Source organism: Ixodes scapularis, unplaced genomic scaffold, assembly GCF_016920785.2.
Source record: "Ixodes scapularis isolate PalLabHiFi unplaced genomic scaffold, ASM1692078v2 PGA_scaffold9__187_contigs__length_104089568, whole genome shotgun sequence".
In the NCBI taxonomy this organism is placed as follows: domain Eukaryota; kingdom Metazoa; phylum Arthropoda; class Arachnida; order Ixodida; family Ixodidae; genus Ixodes; species Ixodes scapularis.
In genome coordinates this window covers 4,097,613-4,121,109 of record NW_024609884.1, presented here as the reverse complement: position 1 = coordinate 4,121,109, position 23,497 = coordinate 4,097,613, and the positions used below count along the sequence as shown (strand labels likewise).

At 46.6% G+C, this 23,497-nt stretch overlaps 1 protein-coding gene across 2 annotated transcripts in view; it reads right to left on the bottom strand.

The window, feature by feature from the left end:
- Window positions 1-20,718, bottom strand: part of LOC120849092 (zinc finger protein OZF) — a 28,071-nt gene extending 7,353 nt beyond the window's left edge. For both annotated transcript variants that reach the window (XM_040221218.3, XM_042287188.1), the window contains exons 1-4: window positions 20,567-20,718; window positions 12,921-13,275; window positions 11,903-12,028; window positions 4,844-4,898 (exon numbers count right to left, since the gene is read on the bottom strand). In XM_040221218.3, coding sequence (XP_040077152.1) covers window positions 4,844-4,898; window positions 11,903-12,028; window positions 12,921-13,001 — 262 coding nt within the window. In that variant the 5' untranslated portion in view covers window positions 13,002-13,275; window positions 20,567-20,718. The remainder of the gene's footprint in view (window positions 1-4,843; window positions 4,899-11,902; window positions 12,029-12,920; window positions 13,276-20,566) is intronic.
- Between the last annotated feature and the right edge of the window lie 2,779 nt (window positions 20,719-23,497).

Sequence of the window (23,497 nt, the reverse complement as noted above, 5' to 3'; positions counted from 1 at the left end):
GCGGCGTTGGCGGCGTCTCCCTCGTACAATGTGGCTAGCCGCACTTTTGAGCAGTGTCAAGATGACGGTGATGATAGCTATTGAAGTGGCCAGACTGAATTTCGGAAAAGGGCTATTGCTGGGAAATGAACAAACAATATCCTCTTTACTTCCTGAAACTGTTTAATGATATCTAAACAAATCTAAATGATCAGTCCTTAAATACTACATTCCATGCATTATGGGACTTTGGAGATAAACATTGCTGCCAACTGCTCAACTAAGCATATGTACTTATTGTCAGCATTGTTTACGTGTTGAATATGAAAAATCTGTTTCAATATATTTGCTAACATAATCATCTCCACATAACCCAAGAACATTAAATAGAAAAGAAACTGAATTTCCTTGACTGACTGATATCTAGGAAAGTTAATTTTAGGTAAAAACACCAAAACACCCTCTGGTTTCACCAGAAAATAACTATGAAAAGCAGAATCCCACTTAGGTCCCACATTTAGTGCCAACGGGTAAAAATAAACTTTATGATACTCAAAGCCCTTCCATGTCATTGTTGGGTGCACATGGTGATGCCGTTAAGTGCCACTCATGGGTAACATGGCACACTTGCCCCACCTTAAGCACAATGCAGGCAAATAAACTTGCAACCATTTCGGCCCACTTCACCTCAAGAGGTGGCCAGCTCTTTCTTTAAAGGGGGGGTGCAATGATTTCCGGACTTCGGTCAAAGATTTCTGGAAGTTGCCCTCTGACACTTCTGAAGTAAAGAACAGAAAACCGATTTCGTCTGCGTGTCCTAGTTGCTGCGTAAAAAAAACAAATATTGGCATTTCAGGCACCCCTCAACTCACTTCCAGCCTTCAGGGTCACACCTGGTCCCCCTCCTTGAGACGTCATTCGGAGTGCCGTGTAGCTTTTCGTGTGCTATCTCGAAGGACGCTTCCTCTCCCTTTCTCTGCTGACATTAGCGGGCGTTATGCTGCAGCTTAGAGCCGAGCGAGGTCACATAATCTTTTCGCCGCAGTTCCTTCGGCTGCCACTTGGGGCTGCAGGTGGGGGAAAAAAGCTAGACTTTTCCTTTGCGATTAAGCAGCGGAATCGCAACATTTTTAATGAAGGAGGTGTTTTCTTTACCCTCTGGGACACGATAAACAACGTAAGAATGACGAGATGCAAACTCTTTTAATCATAGAATCGTTGCACCGCCCCTTGAAAGGACAAAAGCCCAAAGGAAAGACATTTTTTAAAACAGCCTGGACAGGAAAAGAATGCCATAAAATAAATTTACAAGTAAAAAAAATTAAAACAAATTTACAGCGCAAAACAATATTTTTTGTGGTGCCAATGGCAGCCACCACTGGTCACGCAGTAGACCTTGCGCCGCCGCAAGTTGCGCCGGAGCCATTCAGCACTGCCGCTGAAATGCCCAGAACCCCCATGCCGCCGCCGCAAGCTAAAGGTCCTGTCACACTGAGGCAATAGTTGGACAACTCTACCCGGCAACACAAAGAAACGTTGCCAGTGACAGTCACATCACGGCAACAAGAATCAGGCAACATGTTGCTGGCGCCCAGCAAGTGTTGGCTGATGTGTTGTTCGACCACCGTTAGTCACACCGCGCTGACGACGGTACAAGGGGAACACTGCCATCTTGATTGTTTATCTTCATTCGTGTGCGGCACGGCTGCGCTGGAAATGTGCACTCTACAAAGTGCTAGTGCGTACAAAGGACCGCAAATTACCACGGGACATCAACCAGCGACTGTGATTAAAAAGCTTGACACAGGGAGTATTTTCTGCCTTTTTTTTATCAAAATGTTCTTCATTCGCTGACTAAGCAGATAGCCCTAACCGAGGAAAGTGAGGTCGCTGATAAATGTCCAGGATTTACGCCACCGTGTGAAGTGTTTCTGTCCAGTTCTTTCTTTCATGCAATTCCTATTTCTGCTGTAAAATTGAGTTAGCACCGGCAGTACCCCAAAGCGTCTTTTATAGTGTGGTGTTGAGCTAAACTGACAGTGCTTAAAAACTGCGACACCGAGACGATCGGCCTTCTTAACAATCGGTGGAATATTTTCAACGCCGTGTATTTGCCTACCGCCTGCTATGTGATCACTTCCTTCCCCAAAACGTTCTGAGGATTTTTAAAACCATTCAGGTGCCTGGTATCGGCTATTTCCAAGTATCAAGAATCATGATCAGAGTGGTCGTTTTAATGTAATTTTTTAATCTTTGCTTTCCTGGATTATTTTTATTACTTGATCAGCGGGTGAGTAGGCATGCCCTTTTATTTCACTAGCAGTAACATGAGCTGGTCTCTGGGCAGTTCTAATTTCAACAGCAGTCTGAACGTTCACGACCGTAGCTGTGACCATTTCGACAACCGCTTTCCGTAATTATGTAGTAAAAAACATTCATCAAGACTTTATTTGAATAAGATGATATTGATAGGGAATTAGCCCTGCGATCGACGCTATCTGCATTGTCCTGTTGTCGCTCAGCTAGCGATCAGAGTAACACGTTGTTCAACACAAGTTGCCGCTGTTTTTGTTGCCGAAAGCTGTCACACAAGGCAACATTTTTGTTGCCGTCCATGTTGTGCTGGTGTTGCTGCAATGCGACAGGGTTTTTGTACAACACGAGGAGCGAGCAACAAGTTGCTTGACGGTTGGACATGCGTTGCTGTAGCCGTCATGTTGCCTGAGTGTGAGAGGGCATTAAGCATGGCGCGCAGCCAGTTGAACGCGTTTCTCCATGCCGCCGGCGGCAATTTTTGACCAGAGCACAGGTCTATCACGTGGTGCTTTTGCCCTTTCGGGAGCTTCCTATGGGCTGTAAAAGTTACTTATTAATCTTAGTTTTTTATTCACTTCAGAAGAAAATTAATAAGTAACCTTTAGAGACCATAGGAAGCTCCCGAAAGAGTGCAAGTACCACGTGATTATAGCGGCCAGTCACGTGACCATAGCAGCCACTTTTCCGCAGGTTCCACTAAAATTTGTTTTTGCACCGTAAATGTAGCCCTACATTTTTTTTTTCGGTGTAAGTTTTGTTTTATGACATTTTTCAATTTAGGCTGTTTAAAGGGACCATGAAACGATTTTGAAATCAAATTTCATCCACCGCTCATCGTAAAAGGTGTGAAAAGAAACACAAAAACAAAAATAGGGAGCAAAAAAAATGTCTTCGTAATAGACCTTTTAAAAGAAAACCAGACTCTTTTGCGCCTTCTTTCCTTCGAAAGCTGCCTTTTCACTGCGACGTATCCGCGGAACCGCAGCACATCAGCCGAATCCACGTCGCCTATTGGGTAAGAACCTATATCACCAGCACCACGATCATAAACAATAACCTGCGAATGTTTCTTAAAAGTTTTGTTAAAGAATATTCAGATCCACATTTTGTAGCATAATTAGAGATGAGACGAAAATTGCCAAATTTGATAATGCTCAGAGCCAAGCGCCACTTATCATGTGGTAAACGAAGCAAGAGAAAGACCCTACTGCGCTTGCGCAGTCAACCGACGAGCATCGTCTGCTGAACGGGTATGCTCCTGGCCGTGTCTTCTTCGCAGCAGACTTTCGTTTTCTGGCTGTTCAAGTAGTGTTTTCATTGTCTGTGATCGATCGCTCGTTGGCAATGCCGAAAGGCTGCAGTGTAACGAAGTGCCCGAATCACAGTTTCTGCAGTCCGGTGGTTAAAAAGAAACAGTTGCAGTTTCATCAACTGCCACTCTATGAACCACGTCGAAGCACTTGGTGCAGGCTCATTGGTTCGAGGGACTCCGGGTCAACGGTCATTCGTGTATGCTCAGAACATTTCAACACGGAGCGTGAATACAACCACATTCACAGTGTTCTCCGCGAGTGCGGCCGTTGTTTTGAATTGAGCCTCGGCAGCGCACTCCTGGCAGCAGAAACTCTCGAGCGATAGGCGCTACTATGCACCACTTACAAGTGCACCTTCAAAGAAACAAAACATTTTATATCTCTGTTACTTCTGCTCATCTAAATATACGGCCGAAACGTAACCTCCATACTTTCCATACTTTGAAGCCGCCTCATTCCTCATCGTCCGATTCCGATGATGAACTGGGGGGTCTTCGCCGGAAGACTCGCCGCACTTCCCAGCAGGCATACCGCTGTATGGGACTAGTCCCATGCTGTCGCTGTGGCGCAACATATCTAATTGAATTTCGCTCAGCTACAATGTGTCCATGGCTATCGCGGCGATGAGACGCCGATTCAGAAAATACGTCAATGACATCAGCGCAGTAAAACCTGCCAGCGCACCCCCAACTCGCCGCCGCTAACGCTCCCATTCTCCTACTGCCGAGAGAACTTCCGGTTCCTGTGCCAGAGTATGTCACGACCGTCAAAATTACGCCACAACTTGTTTTGCAGTCAGTTGGTGAGAAAAAAAAAGTCGACATTTCATTAACTTTTTTTTGTGTAGAAGTTAATAAACCGAGACGAAAACGGATGCCGGTTCGGCATTCAGTGAACACTGAAGGTTTAATGTAAAAGTTATCTGGCAAAAGTAAAAAGGTCATTTCATGGTCCCTTTAAAAAAGGTTTTTTTTTTCCTTTGCGTGTGTCCTATAAACTTCAGTCCTAGTGCTTGCTTCCCTCCCCTCGAAGCATAATCCATATCACTATGCAGATTTTCATCTGAGCTTGAAGTTCCACTGATATGACACAGCCCTGGCGGAGGATCTCCGAATCCACACGGACCCATAGGAATCTGCGGACAGCTGTACAAGAAGCACTGGACTATCTCCACCTGTAGTCCAGACACTACCACAGTTCTGTCTTTATGAACGAGGTTGATATGAAAAACTTACCACAACTTGAGGACTGGATCGGTTCCATACCAATGAAAGGCACCACTTGAGATGACTAGGACCAAATGCAATGAGCAATGACCGTAATTAAGAAAAAACAAAGAAAGTACACCCTCCAAGGACATCAAGTTAGGCAGACAACTATGAGGATAACACACAAGAGACACACCCCCATAATTTTGCCATTTTGAGATAACAATGAGAAATGGCTGAGAAACTGGCACGCTCTGTGCCTGGCAATGGGTGGTCACTTGCATATAGGTTTAAAGGTTTTCATTAGCTCAAACTTCCGTAAGGCCGAGAGCCTGAGGCGATCAAAAGGCTGAAGCCCATGCAGGACATGCTGATTGGCTCCTCGGCTATGCGTTAACAGGTGAAATGAGACAAGAGGAAAAGAAATATATACAGGGTTGAGATATCTACAAATGCAATGAAAGGTTAGGCGACTGGTGATTCCACACCAGATCTTTGAATTCGTCAACACTAGGGGCTTGGCGAGCAGCATCTGGCAACTGATTACTTAAGCCAGATGTTAATACAATCCCTTTTCTTGTTTCCTGCCAGATTGCCATTTCAGTAAAAGTTATATCAGTTAAAGGGGAGACTTCCAAAAGATAAAATCAGATAACTTTGCTGCCATGTTCCTCTTTCCAAAAAATGTTGAAGTGTTGCTTAATGCTCAGCATTACGGGCTTTCGCACACTGCAAAGTTTCAAAAATCCCCTCAAATAGGGTGGTTGGAAAAAAAATGGAATTCTTTTCGGGAACTATCTAATTGAAACACCCATGTAAATTTTTCGTTTAGCAAAAAAAATTGTATGAGGCAAAAAGAGTTTTCTTGGAGCAATATCGACAGAGCGAGATTCATTTTAAATTCTGCGCACAAAGTCCATGATGTCACGGAATGATCATACACCTTTTCCACCTCAAAAAGATGGTCATACACTCTCTCCACGTGATGTCCAGGACGACCCAGATCTCCTCCACGTGCCCGAAATGCAGAGAGAAAACAAGTGGAAAGGAGGTAGCTACCGACTAAATCGCATCTCGCTACGTCAATATTGCTATAAATTTTTTTTTTAACGTCAGATATTTCGACACATATGTCCCAACCAGATTGTTTAAAGAAAACTTTTTCCCTTTTCAGTGGCCCTTTAAAGGGGCCGTGCAACCATATCGTCTGGAATGTTTTTCCTTTTACACGAGCTTACTGGCACTAGTGGGACCGAATACACTCGCACGCAACGCCACTGACAGGCACGTAGCCGAGGGGGGGGGGGGGGGCCATGGGGCCCGGCCCCCTTGACATCTTTAGTTTTGCTGGGACCTCTACTCCCTCCTCTCCCTCATACACCATTGTGTCATGGGCGGACCCCCCCCCCCCCCCCCCAAAACAAAATCCTGGCTACGTGCCTGGCCACTGACCAATGAAGTTCTTTGTTGCGAAGTCATTTCAAGGACAAAAGTGAGCATTTTTTTTTCAATATCTCCTTCACAAAACTTGATGACGTAGCTGGGGTATAGCAGTATCCCCCAGCGATATTTGAATGCGGCTCATAAATTGGACTTGAGGATTGCGCGAGTACTCGATTTGGACTCGTGATAACCAATAGCTCGACAGTATTTGGGTAGTGGCTTCTGTCGAACCGCTGAAATGACGACAATAGCCGAACGATAACAATGTCTGGAAATCAGCACGTGTCAAGTGCTTTGCCAACCCCAGCGCATGACTATGATTAACACTGGTGGCATATATTTGCTCCAGATCACGCGGCCACTTGTTCCGGCTGCGTGAAGGGGTGAACGCTGCTCGTTCTTTAATTTTTCTATGACTTCTACTGCGTGTGGTGAGAAACAAATGACTGTTTCATAGGTCATTAACACCAGGGATTCGTTCTAAGGTGTATTTGCATAAAGTACAAAAATTGTCGCATCACCCCTTTAAATCAGTCGATCTTGGGAAGACTTAAAGGGATGCTGAACCGAAATCTGGATTCCCCAAAACACGCGGCAAAAGCGTGCAACGGGATGCTACAAACACCAAAACATCCCTCATACAGCAATATCTTAAACGGATGACCGTATTTTTTTTTAAAAAAAGAGGCGCATTTGGCAGGAATGTTGACGTCATGTTTCTCCGAGAAGGAGAGGGAACGGCCTCGCGTCTTCTCCGCCTCGTGGCTTTCAGGGAGCGAAGCAAAGAGAGGAGGAAACTAGGTACCTTGACGGTCACGCGCCTCGTCGGCCTGGTTCAATCTCGACTTCTTTTTCCAAAAATACGGCTGTCCATTTGAGATATCGCCTTACTAATAGTGTTGTAGGGATTGTAGCGTCCCGCCTACATCTCCAGCATTGTTTTTTTGAAATCCAAATTTCGGTTCACCATCCCTTTAAAGGGGTACGAACACAAAAATGATGTTCGGAAATGAGTCACGCATGACGGATAATAGCTGTAAATGATAATCGCACATTTGTATTTTGAATGAAGGGCTATTCTTTTCATTCCAAAAGGTGCACTCGAGCAAGCGCTCGAAGAGAAGCGAACAGAGGGCGCAATGCGTCAGGGGATATCCGACGCAAACAAAAACAGAAAGAAAAGATTCCCCGCATTCGTGACATAGCAAGGCTGGCATGGTTATGAGCTTTGCCGTTGGTGGAGTCGTCAGCGTTGTGGTGGTGTCAATAGCGTCAACGCGTTACAACTAGGGATGCCGCAAACCTTTTTCGAACCGAAGGTTTGATGATCGAATCACGCAGTTCGAAAGATTTCGAATTTTCCATATAGAGAAATTCGACGGAAGTCAAATTTTCGAACTTATTAAACTAAGAAGTTCGAAGCTTTTCAAACTTTCTATGCCAAGAAATTCAATAATTTTTCAACTTCTTAATCTAAAGAATTTGAAAATTGTCGAACTTTCAATTCCTGAAAAGTCAAAAGTTCGTCGAACTTCAGAAGACTGGCGGGCGGTTTCATTTGGATTGAAGCAGTGAGGTACACTCGTAATTTTTTTTGTCGGCAAATTTTGATACGGTGCCGCTTTCCTTGCGAAAGACAATGGCGTTTATTTCAATCATCTGGCATGCTTGGCTTTAAAGAAATAGATTCCAGAAGGAGCGAGGAAGGACGACAGGTTTTTGACGATTGTCGTTTGGGCCATATTTGAAGCGCGCTAGAGCCAAAGCTATTTATGGTAGAGATGTTAAACTTTTTAAGAAGGATCTATGTATAGCCTAGGTAAGTGTTGTCTTAAGATATGATTATTGTTGTTCAAGAAGAGTTTCGAAGAAATATCCAAACATGTGTCTACGGGCAATTATGCCCTGAACTTGGCAATTTTTTTTAGTCTAAATTGTTTGAGGTATCACATTTAAATTAACACTACGGACAGTACATATCATTACAATCTGCAGAATACAAAATAATGTCTTTATTGTTTTTGCACGTTGAGGAATGGATTAACTTATGGGGGAAGATTTCTAAAATTTTTCAAGTTCACCACACTATAAAAAAAAACATTTTTAATTTTTTTTTTATTTTTCTTTATTTCACGTTCCTGAGACATGTTTCTTTTAGCCTGTACACATTTCGGTAGGAGGAACTTGTTCCGTAATTCTGGGCTCTGAATAAGGAAGAATACAACACTTACGGCGGGTTCTTGATAGTTTTTTATCTCTCCAGCCTTTTATTTTTGCGTTTATTGTTATGTTTATTATTTTTTACCGCTGGCACAGTTATTTAGGTTGAAAAGACATAGCTCTGCACTTCCAAACCACCGAGCATGTGACAAGTAGTGCCTTTTGACGAGTTTCTAAAAATTACCATCTCTATGCGATCTTTTATGCAGTGAAGAGCGACAATAGCTGTACATATGCATAAATAATTTCAGATTAAAATAAGCTCGACCTCGACCATGCCTGTCCCCTTTTTTCTGTCTTCTTACACTTCTTTCAAATTTCATTCTCAGTCTCAGGATTTTGCATCATGTACAAACTAAACTTACTATATGCCAGTGTCTTTCGGGTGGCGTTCGATCGGATTACTACCAGCGTGCAAGGAGGTAGGGAGGCAGTTAGCCAGATCGCTTCAAGGTTTTTCTGAGCCTCAACCACCTGCCTGCCCCTGGCCGTTTCGAAACGGATGAGTATCGTTAAACAGTGTGTTCGTGTGATCACTACTTCGTGATGCACGTTAATGACTGGCGGTCACAATTACTGATCTATGGTCACATGTCACTGCACTGGCAAATATTCCAGCACATCCGGGACACTCGTCGTTTCATTTAATTGCCCGACCAACTTCGCACAGTCTAAATATCACACCCAAACTATTCTAAACCTGATTTCGTGAAAACCAGTGAGGCGTGAAAATGTTATCTGAAACTGAAACTGTGGCGGAACATGAAAACCGGACTTCGAACTTTGTGCACTTGGACTTGAATGGAATTCAAAACCTTAAAGGGGCACTGACACATCAAAATCATATTTTTTTTTATTATCCGAAACGATTGAAAACGATGCCGGGACATTACCCTCAAAATTTGAAATTTGGGAATTCAGTATTTGTGAAGTAAAAAAACAATTTCCAAATGTCGAATTCGAAGTTCCTGCGCGATCGGCGCCGGTGCCTTGACGTCAAAAATTGCGGAGACCTGAGAGTCCACTTTCTTTCACCACTCCCTGCTGTTGCCATGGCGACCCAAAGCGAGGAGGAAAGGAGTGAGCGGCGGCGTTGCGGCGGACCGGTTTTGAGATGTGTCGCCTGTTTTCCGTTGGAGGATAAAAATCCAGGAGACGGCACCACAACGAACTCCCGATTTTTGGAATTTCAAAAAGAAGGGCCGTAGTGCGTTTGCAATTGCGTTAAAAAACATGTTTTAGGATTGCCGTAATTAAATGTTATAGAGATGTCGCCTACAAAGCTTCTAAATTTCCTGATTTTTGACGTCACCGATCAAAAGAAGCGAGGAGGCGAGAGGCGGGAAAATCAAACGGCAAAAATAAAAAGGCACGCGCGCGCGCGGAAAATTTTTTTTTGCGATGCAGTTTTTTTTTGCGTGTCTATGACTGCAATTTGCATCGTTTTAGACAATAAAAATAAATACGACCTTTGAAGTTTTCAAACTTTATGTGGAAAGAAATTTGAAATCTTAGAATTTTTCGAACTTCATGTCTATAAGAATTCGGAACGTTCGAATTTCAGATCCAAAGAAATTTTAAACATTTGAGTCTCTCGAATTTCAAGTTAGGAAAGTTCGAAATCTTTGAATTTCTCGAAACTCAAGTAAAAAAATATTTGAAATAATTGAACCCAAACTTTTAGAAACCGTGAAAGCTTCGAACTTTTCGAATTCTAAACTCCACGATTTTTGAAAGTTGCGAATTTTTCGAATCTGAACCTCCGTATGGTCGAAAATATCAAAACCTTTCGAATTCGAACATCAGTTCAGTTCGAAAATATTGAAATCTTTTGAATTCGAACCCAGGGTGGCTCGCAGCATCCCTAGTCACAACCGAGCCGTTCGAAGTACCCATGGGGTGATGAGCATGTGGCTGTCCCAAGCAAGGCATAGCTTCCACAACACTGTCAGCTTAGGGCTGAACGAGGTGGGGAAAGCAACATTTGTTCGAGTTTTGAGCGATGGACTAAACTTCTAGGGGGAGAATGGCTGTATCCAGGTGCACAAACGAAGGTCCAAGAAAGAGGAGAGTCCCTTCTTTCCGTCTTCTTGGACTGTTTTGGTACAATGCGCGATTTGTGAGTTGACGAGGAAAGCTTAGAAGAAAAATGTTGGAATTCCAAAGAGCGGCGCTGCTCCGATGGAACTTGCAACGTCATGACTACGTAGCAAGTTCTCCAACGTTGCTAGATTACCTCCCAAATAGGCTCCACATGCATCCGCCACGTACACAAAGGTTGTTTAACAAGCTTTAAATTTAGTTTGCTTGTGCCTTTCAACGAAAGACTGGTATTTTTGAGATTATGCTGCAACATGCAACACATTAAAGCTAAAACATGAACACTGGGATTTTGTTTCCGTACCTCTTTAAAAGGGCACTAACAGGTAAAAATCTTTTTCTTTTTATCCAAAATGATTGAAAACGATGCCTGGGCATTACCCTCAAAATTCTCAACTAGGGAACTCAGTATTTGTGAAGTAAAACAAATTAAAGGTGTTTACAAATCTCTGTAATGAAAAATTGGAGTGCAGCTCTTGAGGAGGAGGGGGGAGAGTAAGGAGGGGAGGGGATGCCCCACCTCCTCTGTACCTTCTCCCCATGTCCTCCCCCTCCATACCCTCCCATCCTCCTCCTTCGTACCCTCCCCTCCTCTCAAACCCTCACCTCCTCCAACAGTTTCCCCACTTTTATCAACATCAGTACCTCTGTTTCTTGTTTGTGCCAAAATTTAGCCACTAAAGAGTTCCTCACTACACTGAACGACTCCCTTCCTGTTCAACGCTGGCGGGAGATTCTCGGCAATCGCAGCTTTTTCTTGCTAGTAAAACATGGGGCAAGTCTTACGAAAAGGATCCCTTTGAAATGAAAAAGCATGATTCAGAACTCCATCTTCAGCAATCACGTTTTCGTTCTTAATTCAACGGCGTGCACTGCAGGCCAAGACTGCTTTATTCAGACTAATGTGCGTTCATTAAACCAGATTACACCGGTGTTTGTAAGTAACGGTACTGCCACTTACGCTCGCAGAAGACAACGCCACACTTCCCGTTTCATATTTTCGTCGCGTCAACCCCTCGAATTTACTAGCATGTCGCGGCCCGAAATGTTTTAACATGAAAATGAGCGAGAAAACCATCAAGCTCGCTGTAGTCACTGACAGGGTGATAACGGCAGGAATGAGCTTCAATAGACCAGCCTTCCTACCTTTGACAATGCTTCTATGTCTCGTGCACCAAAGCCAGGTGGAAGGTATGGAGCATGATGGAAGACACGGAGCAAGTGCTGGAGGCCGGGTGTTCAAAAGACACATCCTACCGTTCTCATTCGACTATATAACGCAACCGCATGCCAGAATCTCCAAACCCGAGAAAGGCAAGTTACCAGCTTCTGGCGCTCCTGGACCCTCTTCTTGCGTTCCTCCTCCGCCTTGGCTGCCGCCCTCGTCTCGTCATCGAGTGGCCGGAGCTTTCGGAGGTTCTTGCGGCTCCTGCTGCCCGTCTCCTGGCTCTGGATTGCAAACATTGGCGTGTGGAGAGGCTCAACACTGGTCGCACAAACCGACCATAGAAAAATTGCAGCAACCCTATCAGCTGCGTTTGTTAATTTCATCGTCTCTGTGACAGGGAAGAACTGCCGTGCCTCTCAACATGCGGAAACACCATCAGAGACCGTGTCGTGTTTTAAAGGGGACTTTTTTTTGTTTTGAACAGTGTAGATAGTATGCTGATGGGTGAGACACGGGCATAGTGAGAGGTGACTCTAATGTGAGAAACTCCATTCCTGTTGTCCCATTTGAAACATAAAAATCCTTATAACATAAAGAGGTATCAGGAAAAGAAGGGAGGGGAAGGGAGGAGAGAGCGATGGGGAGACAAAGTGTAAGTGTAAGAGGTGTCACATGACTTGAGATGTTAGGTATTGTGAAGTTGGGTCACACAACGTCAGTTGCTTCGCTGAATTTAGCGAGGAAACTAAACTGGCGTACAAGGAACTTATGTCAGCTTATGAGACGTTGATTCACTGGCTACGTTTAACTGAAAACGCACGGACAGACACATTTCAGGGATTACGAGGTTCCGTTAAAAAGTACTATCGAGACCGGTTAGAATGAAATGGAGGCTGCAGTGAAGCGATCAGGATTTCCCATTCTCTTTTGCACTTCGTTATAACCGATGTCAGTTATAACGAAATAGCGTATATAGCGAAGTGATTTCCGATTCTCGTTGACTTCGCTATAACCGGTCTCGACAGTATCTCATGCTTTGAGACGCAATTCCTGCACAGGAGTCGTATCAAAGTTTAACAAAGCAAACGAGCTCTGGACAGGCCCTTAAGGACAGGTACGTCCGTTCCTCCCTTCCCACCTCTCGTTCTATCATAAGGAACGAAGGGAGCTCACCGAGTTGAGAATCTCGACACTGCTGTCGCTGTTCTTATCATCATCCGTGGAGGCGGCCACCTTGATGCGACGGCGTTTCATCTTGTTTGCCTTGCCGGAGTCGGGTGATGCAGATGCGTCCCTGCGACCGCGCTTGCCCTTCTTGGACAGCTTGAAGTCGGAGTTACTGGACTGTCCGCTCGATCCTTTCGAAGAAGACGCCTGCTTCTTTTTTTGCTTGCGAGCCGGCTGGATGTCCGATTCGCTCGAGCTGCTCAAGCAGAGGCTGCTGCTGGCAGTGAGCTCGGGCTTCTTGGAGTCGGCGTGTTTGTCTTCGTCTTTGCTCGACACCACTACCCGCTTGCTTTTAGGTTTTCTGCACGAAAAATGCAGCAAACGAGTCTTCGATGGTACCCTAGTTCCCGGACCATACAGGTTTAGAAGCCGATATCTTACGCGCTACAAACAACAGATCGTTTCAGAACAGAGCTGTAGGCCGCTTGCCATTTTTAAAATTCGTCACGTGCCTCCTTCAACTTCCAAAGCCACAAACGCACATGCCGAGCTGTGGATTTGTAGGGATGTGTTCTTTCCATGTCGTGCATTAGGGCAAGAGAAGTCATTCACTCTACTGTATTTCGTAACTGTAGTCCGCAGACTATACGTGTTTAAAAGTTGAAACTTTATGCGTTGAGGACTACAGACCATTCCAGAAAACAGGGGTTGCCCAGCCAGTTGAGATTAGAGAAAATTTTGGAGCAGAAAAAAAAAATCTCGTCTTGGAGCACCTCTGTAACTGAAAAGAATCATTTTGAAGTAGCATATGCATAAGCTTGAAGCAATTTGATAAGTTCCTTCTAAGTGGTACTGGCATGCATTCATGTAATCGCTACAGCATGATGCCCATTAAAAACCTGAAGTTAGTAGTTATACTGTACTATCCAAATTGCCCTTTGAGGCTGTGAAGCTGTGCTTTAAACTTAGTTAAATTTGTGCTTTGTTTCCATTAGTACTAGCGAACAAAACTCAGCAGGAGTCAGGTATAGCATGTTTACTATCAAAATATAGTCGATGTAGAGGACCTATTTAAACCTCTAGATAATAAGATATTGGCCCTACTCAAAGTTTTCTCAGGTGACACGAAAATCCACAATTTTTGGGCCTCATAACTCAAAAGACAAAATGTGTTGCGACAAAAATTTTACTTACGATGGCACTTCCTGACAACCTCTCGCTACGTGGACATTCAATGTCTGATTTGCTTCGCTTTTCCTCGGTCGTGATCACGATCAAGCCGCTTGAAAATCTCATTTACTGCACAGGATATCAACACAAATATTCTAGGTTCCCTAATGCACAGATGTTGTAACGAGTAGGACGATCAAGGATTATCATCATTTGACATAAAAAAAAAGGCAACAATTCGTAACAAGGAAGTCCCAATTGAGCATTCAAAAGAAACTGGGAATTATGTGAAAGCACAGTCTACAAATTAGTGTCACTTCTCCACACGTACACACAGGAAAAAAAAACACTTTTGCTAGTTATTCTTCGATAGTGCGTCTTGAAATGCCACTAAAACGGACTAAACTGCACTGCGTTAGGGCCTTCAGTAAATTTTTTTCAAAACAACGCCGCAGAACCGGAAACCTGGATTGGATTGTGATGGCAAAATCCCATTGGATTTCCACAGTTGCCAGATGAACACTCTTCCAAAAACGAATTCGTTCGCAGATAAATGCTTTGCTCATTAATGGACAAAGAGTGTGTTGGTGCGGGTCAGAGTGAAGAAAGAATGAACAAGTAAGATGAAGACAGACACATCTTTTGACTAGCAACAAATATATAGGAATTCCAAAAGCGAACAGCCAATTTATCGGTTGCTCGCTTGTGGGATTTCTATATGTCTGTTGCCAGTTGAAAGATTGTGTCGTCTTCGTCTTACTTGTTTATTCCTTCTTCAATCTCATCTGAGGCTTTGGCTTAGTTTGGCACAATTTTTCCTTCAGGGTGCAGCAAGGCGCAGGCAAGCAGGAATTTATCAAAATGGCGCATATGGCACAACTGGACCACCCTTGAGAAAAGTGTGCATGCCAGTGCTATTTTAAGCACTTGCGTGTATGGCACCTGTTTTGCTCAAATTCCAAAGCCACGAATGCGTGTGCTGTTTGCCATGGCAGCTGTCAGCATACCTCGGCAAACCTCACTCATGAGGGCCCTCACTCACCCTCACTCACCCTCATCTTCACAGGTGAGGTGAGGGTGAGTGAGTTTCTGAACCAGGAAAATTCATGAGTGTGAGGGTGAGTGAGGGTGAGTGAGGGCCGTGAGGGCGCTGAGGGCGGTGAGGTCGGTGAGGGCCATGAGGGCGGTGAGTGGTATGAGGGGCGTGAGGGCGGTGAGTGGCGTGAGGGCCATGAGTGCGTGAGTGGTGTGAGGGCGGTGAGTGCGTGAGGGGTGTGAGGGCCATGAGTGCGTGAGGGCAGTGAGTGGCGTGAGGGCCCTGAGGGCGGTGAGTGCATGAGGTGGGGTGTGGGGGCCACGAGTGCGTGAGGGCGGTGAGTATGTGAGGCCCCCTTCAGATCGAGCATCTTTCTCAGCAATTTTGGTGTTAATGGCGGGTTGTTCTCTAGCTTTCCCTAGATCGACACGAATTGCTGAGATCGGGTCCGGTTCGAAATAAGCAAGCAACTCGGAGCAATTCGAATACGTTTAAACCGGCTGCATCTAATCAGGGACGCAAAATTTTCACGTGATACCTCGTGCCGGTGATGATGACACCGAAAGACTTGGTTCTGGTTTGAAATCGATCGTTTTTTGGAATAAACTGTTTCAGAAAGGTGCATTAGTATTCTTAACGAGATTTAAATGCATAAAAACACGCTTATAACGCGTAATTGTGTCTAAATAGTGCAAGAAAAATAAAATTTTATGATGACGATGGCAAATTGCAGCAATTGGTTGCTGCGTGTGATCGCGGGCGGCCCGTGTTGCTGGTGTTGCGACGTAAAGTTTCTGGGCGAAATTGCCCCATCTGAAGCTGGCCCGAGTGGCGTGAGGGCTATCAGTGCGTGAGGGGCGTGAGGGGTGTGAGGGGTGTGAGGGCCGTGAGGGCGGTGAGTGGCGTGAGGGCGGCGAGTGGCGTGAGGGCCGTGAGGGCGGTGAGGGCCGTGAGGGCGGTGAGTGGCGTGAGGGCTATGAGTCCGTGAGGGCGGTGAGGGCCATGAGTGAGTGAGGGCTGTGAGGGCGGTGAGGGCCATGAGTGAGTGAGGGGCGTGAGGGCCGTGAGGGTGGTGAGGGGCGTGAGGGCGGTGAGGGGCGTGAGGGGCGTGAGGGCGGTGATGGGCGTGAGGGGCGTGAGGGCGGTGAGTGCGTGAGGGTCGTGAGGTTCAGTGAGGGTGAGTGAAGGGCTGAAGGTAAGTGTGACTGTGAGGGTGAGTGAGGGGCTGAAGGTAAGTGTGACTGTGAGGGTGAGTGAGGGGCTGAAGGTGAGTGTAGCTGTGAGGGTGAGGGTGAATGAGGGGTTTAGGTGAGTGTGGCTGTGAGGGTGAGTGAGGGCGACCTAAAATGCCGACCTCTGGCTGTCAGTGCTGAACGCGTCAATCCCCGAATGCCAAAAAGCTTGTCCAATAATCTGCTACAGAACACCTTGCAAGTCTAACGAGAATGCATTATTTTTCTACACTGACTTTTATTGGTCTTTCGCCAAATTCACCATAAGAGAGCAAGATGCTACGAAATAGGTGATGCACAGTACTCAATTAAACTACTAAATGGTTCAGCAAAGCACGTGGCCTCACTAGAGTAACTGCATATGCTCCAAGTTGTGTAATTTTTTGTATGTAGCCTGTGTAACATGCTGGAACCTCAAGTCGCAGGAGTGTAGCGTGTTACTTTGGTTCGAGACGCATGCCTGGCTTTCGTTAGGAGTCCCCCTTGTAGTGGCCGCCCGGCGGGGCTGCATGGCCGTGAACAGTTGGGGGAAAGGGGAGCGGTGGCTCGGCTTGGCCCCAATGCCACGGTCTGTTTATGTATGTGCATTGTGTCCTTGATGGCGCGTCCCATCCAGTGTTATCAACTGTCGGGGCTGTACTAGGAATCGGCAGAAGACCCTCCTCTCCACGCCTTCGGGCGAGGGAAGCAAAGGATGGAAAGAAGCAGTGTTGTGCCCGTTACCGAAAAAAAGTAACGAAATAGCGTTACTCGTTAGTTTGGTAAAAAGTAACGCGTTATCGAGCTACGTTACTCTTTTACAAACGTAACGATATACCGTTACCGTTACTTTTGAAAAATAACGAACGTTACTTTTACGTTACTTTTGTGTTCGAGTACATATGTCTGGCAGAAGTGTATGATAAGCCTCCTTAACAAGCTTGGATAAAGATAGAAATTTACGGAGTGGTTTCATAGTGTTTCGACGCGCGAAGTAGCTTAATTTTCGCCATGCAGAATAGGCATTGAAACTGTAATTTACCTGATTCTGTCTCCTTTAGTTGATACATCTCATTCAGACCTGCTGGCCATGGCGACGGAGTTTCGTTATTCGTGTTCATCTCACGTGCAGAATGAATCGGAGATGTTAGTCAATCGGCTTTTATAAACTACTGCATGCGAACGGGGACTGCTGGAACACAACCAGCCAACCAACACCCCTCATCTGTACGCCGGTTTTCGTAACAGTCCGGTTCATACTATTACCAGAGACTGATTTACTTCACTATCTGTTACAGGACACCGGTTACCAGCACACTGGCTATAATCACTTGCTGCCTCTTACCAGCAGTAGCTCTTAGTTTTTCTGTAAAAAAAAAAAAAAAAAAAGGTTTCCTGTTTGTAAGTTTTCTTTCCAGGTTTAAAACTTTTTTTTTATTTTTTATCATGACCTTAGGAAAATAAAGACTAATCAAGCGAAAGATTGGCTACGTTTACATGGATGCGACTGCAGCGCATCGGATCCAGTTAACGAATCGAATCGGTCCATGTAAACAACTCGGATCGGATCGGATCCGATCCGCTGGGACGGGGTGGTTTGAGATGGTCAATCCGAATCGAGACTCTCCATCATCCATGTATACGCTAGCGGATCGAATCGAGTGCTCGAGCGAGGGATTACGGGAGCTTTGCTTCGCCTGCCGCTAGGCAAACCGGTCACCTCGAAAACAATCTGAAGGTCACGAGGTTTGCGTTGTGATCCTTCGACACGAGGTGCCGCTGCTGGCCGATCCGAATCCATGTAAACTTAGTGGTTGAAGTGGATCCGATTCGCTAACTGGATCCGATGCGCTGCTGTCGTATCCATGTAAACGTAGCCACTGTCTACAAAAGTGGGTCAGGAACTTTCAGGCAGCGAGGGGGAGAGCGAGGTAAAAAAATTCCACAAAGGGTGTTCCTTTTTTTTTTTGAAACTAGAGAAATGAGCAAATCGCTTTGCCACCAGTTGTCCACTGTTGTAAACAGACGTCTCTCTACGGCCCCCCCCCCCCCCTTCCCGCTGTCCACCCCGGCTGCACAAAGCAGGGGGGGAAGAGGAGGGAGGGGAGGGGGCTGTAACGCAGTCGTTCGTTCAAGCCTTGTGGGTGGTGACACTATGTAAAAAAAAGAAAAAGGAGGATGAACGGAATAAGCTGGTAGCCGAAGATTTTTTTCGCCTTCAAAAAGTGAGTTTTTTTTTTTTTTTATTTTACTGTGACAGATGCTGGTTTCGTGCAGCGATAAGCTCGAGCAGGATTTTGAGATAAGCTCGTACAGGATGTCAACAGTTTTAGTTAAAAGTAACGAGTAACGAGTAACGAAATTTGACAGCCGATACCGTAAAAAAGTAACGGAAATACTTTACTCGTTAGTCATTCAGAATACTAACGAGTACGTTACTGCGTTAGCGAAAAATGTAACGCGTTACCAGTAACGTCGTTACTAGTAACGCGTTACCTCCAACACTGGAAAGAAGGGACCAAGAGGGGCGGGCATGGGTGGAAAGGGTAGGAGGGAGAGGAGGAAGCGGGCGAAAAGTGGAAAGCGCGAACTGGTCGTCGGTCTTTAACTACTTCTACGTGCATTTGTGGGGGTCGATAACTGGAATGTCTACAGAGTCGGCGGCGGAGGGCCGTTTTGGTTTCGTGGTGCCAACTCGACTTGTGATTTGACTTTGCTTGTCGGCATATGTGTAGCCGTCCTTCGGAGATGACAATATGTGTTAGAGGGAGAAAGTGAAAGAGAGGAAGAAATGGGGGTAGGTATGCTGAGAGTGTGAGAGTTGAGAAGGGGAGTCGACTAAAGGCGCGTTCACACTCTTGCAACCGAGTACGACCGAGAAAGACTTCTTGGGACCGGATGCACTGAGCGGAGCTGGTCCTAAGAGATCGCAAGAGGCTTAAAAACCGGTTTGGTCTCTCTCGGTCGCACTCGGTTGCAAGAGTGTGAACGGGCCTTAAGAGACTTGAGAGGAGACGCACCGAGAGCGATGCGAAGGAGTAGAGTGGAGAAAGTGCAGAGGGATTTTGTTTCGGGTAGACCCAAAACAAAATCCTGGCTACGTGCCTGCTATGAGGATTTGGGCTACGCTACTGCTTGAAGCTGTCAGTCACGGGTCCATATCACATGAGCGAATTACATTTTAGCGAACAGCGACATTTGAGCGAATGGTCGGTTTAGCGAATAACGGGGGCGCGCGTTAACCCATCCGCCGCGCTGCGCTTTAGGCCTCATTCACACAGCCGGCGCCTCTCCTATCCCGGCACCGTCACGGGAGCACGCCGGGGCGGGGACGTGACGGCAGGGTGTCCGAACAGGCCGCGCCAGCAAAGCGACGGAGGCCGCGACGGCATGATTGGATTGGATCGGATGGCTTATTTATTCAACTTAAATTAAAAAAATAAATATATAATTGCGCCTGAACATAAGTGCGGACGTTTTTTTTTTCGTAAATTAAGGATTTGCGTCTGCTATTAGCGATTCCCGCTGAAAAGGAACAACAAAAACAACACAACAAGCGTTGGCTCACTGTTGGCAACCGAACGATGAAAAATCTTCCAAACTTAGCGAAACTTTTCTGTTTTGTGATTGGTCGGTTTTTAATGGGGGCGGGACTCCGTCATCCGCCGGGACGCCGGGACGGCGGTGCCGTAGAGCAGCTCCCTACGTCGCCCGGCACCCGACGGGGCACAGCTTTCCGTCGAAAACCGGGCCGAAAATCCTCTCCCCTGACGGGAACGCCCCTCGTGACGGTGACGGGATGGGAGAAACGACGGCTGTGTGAATGAGGCCTTACGCCGCTTCGCGGCGACAGTCTGCGGCGGCTCATTACAAAAATGTGAACCCATTTGGCCCACCCGAAAACGCCGCTCCGCGGCGTCCGACTATTCGCTAAAGTGTCATTCGGTGAAACGTTGGCGTTCGCTAAACCGTCATTCGATCAAGTGTGTGCCTCCGTGCAGGGTCGACAACGGCAGCCTGTGTCTTCACTGCACTCCTCGAACGCGTTCAAAAGCGGAACGCAGCCGTCCGGCGTTTTGCTCTTGCATTCGATGAGTGGAATGGAGACAAAGGCAGCTAGCTAGCTTTAGGTATCCGAATCGGAGCTCGGCGTTTTGATGTCCCCACGCGCTCTCTCTCCTTCGCTACCGAAGTTCTCGGCGCATTCTAACGATTCAGTCATGAGGACAGTATACCTGTTTCTTGAATTCACTTGAATGGGTCGTGAAGGCTCGTACCGAAACCGGCGACACTCACTGCACCTTCTTCTCTGGACGCGCGCCGCAATGACCGACGGGGGTGGGGAAACGGCCCATAGAAGCCCACCGCAGCGCAGTGACCGGATTGTGTACTCGTCTGCTTGCGGGTACCGCGGATTTGCGACAGATGGCGCTGCGGTGAGAAGAAAAAAATCGGATTCGGATTTGCATGGAACTCTATGGGAGAGTGCCAAAAATAAACCGAGATCACGACAGTCCTCCATTGAAAATCCACGAAAACCATCTCCGTCAGTTTAGCCGGTCAATACCGGTCGCCCACCCGGAGTGAGAATTCGCGGTGCTCCACATAGATGGCGCCACAAGAAAAGAGAAACCCGAGGGGGACACAATTCGGTCGCTCATTTGGCTCTCGTTTCCCCACCTGTCTATCTTACACCCTGGCGCCGACGCTCTATTTGTCCACGTGACTGTGACGTCATTGGTTGTTACCGCTAGCGGCCAACACGTGGCGACGTGGCCGACACCTCTTTTTCTTTTTGTTTTGTTTTACAGCGGGTTCGGTTCACGGCACTCGTGCACACGTGCTCGTGCACACAGCTCGTGCCCACGCGTGGCATCGAGCGTGAGCCAAAATGGAATCCCGTCGTGCTTCGCTCCCACGAGGAGCGGGAGTTCGTTTCACGGCACTCGTGCCCACGCGTGCCCACTCGCAGCGTGGAACGGGTTCGTTTCGGCCGGCACTCCACGAGTGGTTGCACTCTCCGAGTTCGTTTCAGCGCTGACACCCCACGCGTGCATGCACTCGCTGCACCGAGAAAATCGGGAGTGCGCCAAAATGCAATCCCGTCATGGCTCGCTCCGGTGGGGCCGGCGAGGAGCGGGAGCAGACGACGAGGGTTCGTCTGCTACGATGTGTCGCGGAACCGAACGGGAAAAAAAGTAGATTTTCTGATAAAAATCGGGTCCCGCCGGCCACGAAATCAAACGCGAGCTTGAATTGTGAGCGTCTGCTATTTCCCGAAGAAAGCAATTGACAACCCGTGATTTATTTGCAGGTTTTAAATCGCTCTGTTGCTGTACAAACGCTGAAATATACGAGTGTGTAAAGAAATGCTCAAAACAAACGTAACAGCGGCCCCCGAGATGTCTATCACCCGTGTGCGGGTGAAAAATTTAACATTTGTCGACAAAACTCCCCCAGCAGAAACCTCTGACTACCCAATAAGCATCAGAGGAAGCTAAAGATGGTAACTTTACTCGAGGATTGGGCAACATCATCATGTTTAACATTTACCTACGTCAGATAACTTGCCCCGTCGTATTTTGTTCGAGAAAGCTCTCGTTCTCGACGTCCTCACCAAGGCTAATATCTGATCCACCTATAATGACGATCCAAATCGAAAGTCCCAGTTTTGCTGGATATTCCAACAGGCTAGTTTTAAGCCCTACCCTTTCAGTGGTTCACGCATAATACCATGCTCAAACGAATCAAGCTTCTGCTCGGACAGCATCATCAGTTTTCTTCAGTGTAAACGGTTATAAGAATAACCAGCTGCTTTATAGACAGCTGGATGCGGAAATTTACGCCGTCTGTAACTACCTCTACGGCAGCCGAGCTGCTTGAAGTTATCGCAACTATAAACTACAGGTTGCAGCGACCAACGTTCGTAGATAAACGTTGGTAGCGACTGCATTCACGCATTCCCACGCATCACTCCGAACTGAAAGGCGCTAGTTTCGGTTTGAAGTCGGTGCCTTTTCTACAACATAGATGGCGGCAGCATCAGTCTTCTGCACTCGGTGCATTTGGCGAGTTCGTTTGAGTCCAGTTTTCCGTGCAACACTCTGTGAGTGCGATGCATTCTGGGCGAGAACTCGAACGGTGCCAGTGCGTGTGAAACGAACTCGCCGGAGCGAGGCATGACGGGATTGCATTTTGGCGCACTCCCGATTTTCTCGGTGCAGCGAGTGCATGCACGCGTGGGGTATCAGCGCTGAAACTAGAGCACTATATAGCTCCTACGGAGCAGAGTAGCGCAATCCTTTGAACCCCGTGTTTTGCCGACAACATGGCCGACAGAGCGGCTCGGCGCGAGTCACGTGGTACTCAGGGTTCCAGGAGGCGGCCCGCCCTATGGGAGAATACATGGAGATCGACATAACACGGCTGATTAAAAAATTAACGGCGAGTTCACACTTTTCAAAACTAGCCTGTCGTGAAGTTAGTAAAGCGCTAAACACTTTATCAAAGTTTTAATAATATCGGATGCGTGTGCAAATTTTGAGAAGGCAATTTCCAAGGCAATGGCGTTTGAAGCAGACGATTTTGGCTCGCAGCGGAGATGGGCTTTTCGGGTTGGCCGGAGCGGGTCACGTGAATGGTGTGACGTCGCCGTGTCGTCTGCTGCATGATGCTGCTCAGGCAATTTTTTAAAAAAAAGTTACGTCCTTGTATGGCACAAAATTTATCGCAAATTATTCTAAAATGTTTCATTATTATGTCAAAAATGATTGTCATTCCGTACATCCCCACAAAACTGAAGAAACAACGATTTTCTCACGTTCTCCATGCATTTCTGACCGCAGTTGGAACCTCCGGGCGTTCGCCGCTAGTCGCCGAGAGACGGCGTTCTAGATTGCGCTACTCTGCTCCGAAGGAGCTATATAGTGCTCTAGCTGAAACGAACTCGGAGAGTGCAACCCACTGATCTCTATGACAATTGCTGGATCGCGTTTGCCCGCTCCGCGAATGCGGTCACTGGCGGCCATCTTTAGGTAGAGTTATATCACCTCTAGCCAATGTAAGCTGCTGCAGCCGCTATCATCCATCCATGGCAGATAGCCTTTTGGCAGGTGGGTTGGCAGGCTGCGGTCAAAATAGCGTCGGTGATATTGCGTGCTTGATTA